The 6,030-nt window shown below is 37.0% G+C and overlaps 1 protein-coding gene across 1 annotated transcript; it reads right to left on the bottom strand.

Annotated features, from left to right (window-relative positions):
• Nucleotides 1-224: 224 nt before the first annotated feature.
• LOC133618082 (uncharacterized) lies at nucleotides 225-5,735 on the bottom strand. Its single transcript, XM_061978551.2, has 8 exons — nucleotides 5,150-5,735; nucleotides 4,581-4,666; nucleotides 4,264-4,484; nucleotides 3,608-3,783; nucleotides 3,149-3,223; nucleotides 2,640-2,754; nucleotides 1,700-1,890; nucleotides 225-816 (listed from the first exon to the last, which is right to left on the bottom strand). Exons 3-7 carry the CDS (start codon nucleotides 4,433-4,435, stop codon nucleotides 1,778-1,780), a joined length of 651 nt encoding a protein of 216 aa, XP_061834535.1. The 5' UTR covers nucleotides 4,436-4,484; nucleotides 4,581-4,666; nucleotides 5,150-5,735; the 3' UTR covers nucleotides 225-816; nucleotides 1,700-1,777.
• Nucleotides 5,736-6,030: the final 295 nt, after the last annotated feature.

Genomic DNA, 6,030 nt, shown 5'->3' with positions numbered 1-6,030 from the left:
CCAGACAGATTTGTTTTTGTATTTTTGGTCCGATAGGCGAGGGCGGACCTACGTCACTTCCGCCTGCCAATCCCCTAGCAACCGGTCGCCATATTGAATTCGTTGAAAACAAACCAGCTCACAGAAAAGGCATTTAACGAGGTTTCACGGCATTTTAAACTGTTCTAACCCTGCAAAAAATGTTCTATAGAATTTCTAAAGAATATCTCTATAGAATTTCTAATGAACTTTAGGACCGAAGTTCTATAGAATTTCTAAAGAATATCTCTATAGAATTTCTAATGAACTTTAGGACCGAAGTTCTATAGAACAGGATTCTAAAGAATGGTTCTATAGAACAGGGTTCTAAAGAATGGTTCTATAGAACAGGGTTCTAAAGAATGGTTCTATAGATCTCCTCTAAAGAATAGTGCTATAGAAGAAAGTTCTAAAGAGTAGTTCTATAGAACAGGCTCCTATGGAATGGCTTTCTGTGGAATACGGTTCAGAATGATGTAGAAATGATTGGGCAGGCATTCTACAAAATCTGTGGTCTAACACTGGCAATGGAGAAAGACAAATATTGCAGTTGAATGAATGTTGACTTGTATTTATTATATACATGTAACTCAAATCTTGACGTAATAAATAAATGTCAGCAGCATAAATCAACATGATCACCGCGCTTCCCCGACTGTTAGAGACGGCTAGACGTCCAGCAGAATTTGTTTCTGAGGCCTTCTTTTTTTCCCATTTTCTGCGCAATGTTCAGTTTCACTCCAATTATTTTCTTTATCACATTTGCTTCACTTGAGGGATGGAGCTTCTTCACAAAATCTGAAAGATCAATAAAATATACCAGAATTAGTGTCTGCAGACACCAAGACACTAGCTGTCATGCAATGAGTTACACTATGGCATTTTTCAGCTCGATAAAGAGAGTGATGTCTATCATTTAATCAATGCAATGGATAGTCAACACACTGCATACATTGCATATCACGCGTTTCTATGCTGTAAGGCACTTGCACTGCTTGACGCACACAAAATCATATGTGGTGCAATCATGCCAGGCTTTACGAACTGCAACAAATCTGTATCAAATTCTGACAGTGCATGTACACTATTCATTAGCTATATAGAAAATCCATTCAGTGTGTGAAATATTTTTCAAATTATTTTCAGGATTTCACTTTCTTGTGAATATTGTTGTGTACTTGATGGGTGTCCCCAATGGCGTTCGAACAATCACGAAAGTGCATTAATAGAATTCTAATAAAAATATTTAACTTCAATCTGATTGAAACCATATCCACATCGGGAAGGGGATCTGACACATTCCCTATCTAAAAGTCGTTCACTTCTCAACTTGCAGCAGAACTCACGGAAATTCCCGACGCTAGTTGTTAAATAGTAAGGCGGAGAATGCCGATATAAGATATCAAACGAGAAAAAGGTGTAGATATCCGTGCGCTGCGGTTTTTGCTTTGTCACTTGATGTTGGTTTCCGACGAGATCAAAGCTAATGTGACCACCCATGCCTATAAATCTGTCAAAACGAACATCTCGCAGTCAATTCATGGACCAAGCAGACTGGAAGCTATGGATATCTATACTTCATGCCAAACGATCACGGAACGACTTGGAGATAGGAAAAGGGTCAGATCCACTTCCCTGATGTGGATATGGTTTTAATCAGATTGATTTAACTTATACTCACCAATAATAGCAGACACTTTCTTGTCATCCAGTTTTGGTTTCTCATGCTTATCCTTAAAAGCATTGGATTTTTTTCCTGTCAAGCTGCTGTTGGCCAGCTCCTCTCTGGCAGAGCGACAGCAGGACGTCGAGCTGATAGTATTGTTGCCTGACGTGATAAGTCGTCCATCTTCATTAGCAGGCCAGGAAGTCCTTTAATAGAAAAAAGTACATTGTGATGCAGACACAATAAAAAAAAAAATACATTAATAACATGAAGCTGGCGATATCCAAACCGCTCGGCTCTAACCCCAGCTATCATAATGTAAGGGTATTTTGATAGGAATCTTGTTCAAGTCAAGGGAAACATGGTAAGGAAGCAATCAAAGATGAAAAATATATATAACCATATATATTAATTCATCCTGACCACGCGAAGATTTAATATTTGTCGGTCAAGTATTAATCAGATATCCAGCTGAGACAAAATATCAAGAAGGAAGGGACGTAACTCTTGCTAATATAAGAGAAACACACAAAAACGGACGGACAGACAGACAAACAAACAAGTACCATATGTCCTCCCCTTATTTAGAGGGGAGGACATCACAACTTAGGATGTTGTATATGCAACAGTTCTGAAATTATCCCAAATCATAAATGGATTTTTATTGGAAAAAAGGGGCATAACTCTGGAAAATATTGTCCGAGACGACTCATTTTCGATAGGCTTCTTGTTACACTAAGATAAATAGATGTAACAAGTTTGGTTTCCGTACATGAAACGATTCTGTAAATATTGCGGTGACGGATGGACAGCCGTACATGACGACAATACCCGTAGGCCAAAGTTAGATGAAAATACAGTAATAAGAAAGTTATTTCATACATCGACATGTAAGCATATTTTCCATCAACCTATGATAATTACAATAACATACTTCTAGAATAAGAAAACCTACCTTCAACAACCCTCAATGCATCTCGAAGGGATTTGTTTTCCTCTCTCAACTGGAGGACTTCCTTCTTCAGGGATTCCATTTCTGTACATGTATCTTTCGGTGAAGTTCTTCCCAGCTGAAAATGTCAAAATAGTAAATCAAATGAAATAATTTGTATTATGATTAATTTGGGCGCTCATATGTTTTCCGGAAGCAATTTGTCCTGGATACGGCCCTGACAGCACCATATAAGTTTTACATGTATAAGCAACCTTGTAGGCACATTAATTTGAATATGCTACATGTACATGTAGCAGTAAGCCATTCACACAGTAGGCACTGTTCATCAGGTATTTGTAGTGTTATTTTCATATAAGTAAAAGTATAAACTTGTGTTTTAAACCAGTTGCCAGGGATGCAATTTTTACGTCCTCGATTTCAAATGAATGCTAGGCACTTGTGATTGTTTGCCTCGAGAGGGTGCTTTGATTAACCAATAAAATCCTATTCTATTCTATTCATGTACTCACAGCAGCAAGTTGGGCCTTCAATTGTGCCCGAGCATCATATCCCACAGCTGTACGGCTTACTTTCCTCTTTTTCTTCTGAAAAATCAAGATTAACAAGAAAACGTGTTCAGTTCTTTTATATGCCATTGAAGTGAAGAAATATGTTTGCAGAAATGATAGATTTTCGAGTACATGCAGAAAGTCTGTCAACACCTCAATTTGTCTTGAATATTATTCTGTCTGAGTTGGTCGAATTGAATCAAAATATTCAATAACTTTAAAGCCTACAATGAAACATGATTTGATTAACTTTTATGATAAAGAAAAACTGACAAGGTACTTCAAAAGTATGGGATTGAATCCTACAAAACCTCACACAGTTGAAACACCACTGAAATAGTGAGTGAGTGAATTAACGTTTAACGTCGCTTTCAACACTATTTCGGTCATATCGCGACAACACCGCTGAAATAAAAGTACCTGCTGTCTGTCAGATAGAGTCTCCTCAACACTTTCATCCTTGCTCTCACTGTCTGATGACCAAGACTTTGGCTGTTTGTTTCTCTTGCCTCTGCCATATTCCAAATCACCAGTAAGGGGTACATCCTTGCCATCCTGAGCGGCTTTCAAATATGGCGTCAGTTCACGTGTGTCTTCTGTGTAAAAACAAATATGTGCCACATTAAGCTAAATTAAACTGTACAGTTAGTCATACATTTCAGCAGCAGATTGTTATCACTAAATTACTTTGGTATACCTACAGTTCTGATGATTCAGAAATTCACCTCAGCGAGAAACAAATTTCACCTTACTTTCCCTTATTTACAGGCTTACAGCCATATTAAAAAATTGTCAAGGTTAAGTCTGTACTATCATGACAATCACCTCAGCATTGCAGATTGAAACATTCAGTATACCAGGGCTGCACTGATGAGAAATTACTATCAATCATGGAAGAAAAAAATTTATATTAATTAAATTTAACTTTACATAAACAAAGTCGAAAGTTCAAGGTGTAAAACCAGAAGTACATTAAATATATATATATTAAATATATCTATATTTAATGTACTTCTGGTAAAACGTATAATTTTTACTGAATTGAATTGAAAAGTTTTCAACTGTTTATTAATTACCACCAAATCTCAGAATTCTTGCCACGTATTTGGTTTGTGACTGCTTCCTTCCTCCTGCTTTGTTGAGTGGCCATGGAACTTGGACTTCTTCATCACTGTCCCAATTTTCTCCATTCATCTTCTCTCGAGAACCGCTCGTGGTTAATATAATATATTTCGTCTCGATGATCATCCTCCCCTTGCTTCCGTTTGGCGACCTGACTGGGGGCCAAACTCCTTCTCTGTGTGATCACACAAGCCTGACGTTACAAACAATGGAGGGATGATAATAATAATAATACTAATAATAATAAATGAGGCTAGTTTTGCTAGCTCACCATTTCCGCCCGTGCCTCGAAGCTGCTGTTTGGCTCAACGTTAGCCCGCTTGTGACGTCTCGCATCGCGCCTAGAAGACCCTAAACCTAAATGTGATGTTTAAGCCAACAAAGTTACCGTCAATGAACTCCGACGTGACTTGGGCAGCTTAGAAAGAGCGAGTGAAGTCAACATGGACGTTGTGGCCGCCATCACCAACTCAAACTGCCCGCGAAATCTGCTTTGCAACTACGGCAAGCGCGAAGGGGAAAAATAAATAAATTAAAAAAAAAGTTGATTTGAAACATATTCGCACTTATTAGTGTCGGATATGAGAAACATTGATACAACGCGATTATTACCAACTATACATGAATTTGGTTGTGATTGCAGCCTTAAAACAGTTTTGTTATTTAATAACAAAACGAGAGCAGTTCTATCTATCGTGTTTGGGGGGGGGGGGGGGGGGGGTTGTAATGTTACGGCGGGAAAAGTAGTAAACTAAATATAACATTGAACCATGCTTTTGAAAATGTATACATTTAAATCCTGGCAAATACTGACTTTTAACAATATAAATTGTTACTTACATGAGTTCGGTAAAGTGTTTTCCTATTGGGCTCCGTGAAGAAACGTGTCTGGGCTTGTTCTTCCACAGCTGCATGCAGGTACGTGGGCGGGTCCTGACGTTTTAGGTCTGATTTAAACCTTTGAACTGAGTTTTGCTAAATCAATTTATGTTGGAAGTCCAATAAAATTAATTTTATCACATAAAAAAGTAAGTTACGAAAATATTCACACTTTTTACTTATAGATAACTCAAAAACTCTAAAAATAACAATAAATTGATTTATTGGAATAAATATACTTTTAAAAATAAAGTCTGCCGAAGTTCTGGGTGTCCGCCTTGAAATGACACCTCACAATTTTGAATGATACAAAATTAACATTTTCATAATTGAGGGAGACATCCTGCATTGTTCAAAAAACAAGCTCAAGTCTGGTGAATCAACTTAATGAGATTAATCAATGCTATGGTGATAGCGCTGCTGCCATTTTATAGAATTTTATTCCATGGAACAATCTATAGAACTTTCAGCAGATAAAGGATAATGTCTATAGAATTTCTGTTAGACATTCTATAGAATGCCCAGTTCTATAGAACAATCTATAGACCTTTCAGCAGATAAAGTAATGTCTATAGAATTTCTGTTAGACATTCTATAGAATGCCCAGTTCTATAGAACAATCTATGGACTTTTCATCAGATAATGTAATGTCTATAGAATTTCTATAGGATATTCTATAGAATTCCCAGCTCTATAGAACAGTGAAAAGACCTTCCAGCACATGAAGCTGATGTCTATAGAATTTCTATAGAATTTTGAATACATATTCTATAGAATCTTCAGTTCTAAAGAAATTCCGACGAAATTCTATAGCGTTCTATATATTTCTATAGAGATTCTAT

The sequence above is a fragment of the Nerophis lumbriciformis genome, linkage group LG18 (genome assembly GCF_033978685.3).
Source record: "Nerophis lumbriciformis linkage group LG18, RoL_Nlum_v2.1, whole genome shotgun sequence".
NCBI classification, from domain to species: Eukaryota; Metazoa; Chordata; class Actinopteri; order Syngnathiformes; family Syngnathidae; genus Nerophis; species Nerophis lumbriciformis.
Note: the sequence above shows the minus strand (reverse complement) of the source record. Positions and strands in the feature narration are given on the sequence as shown.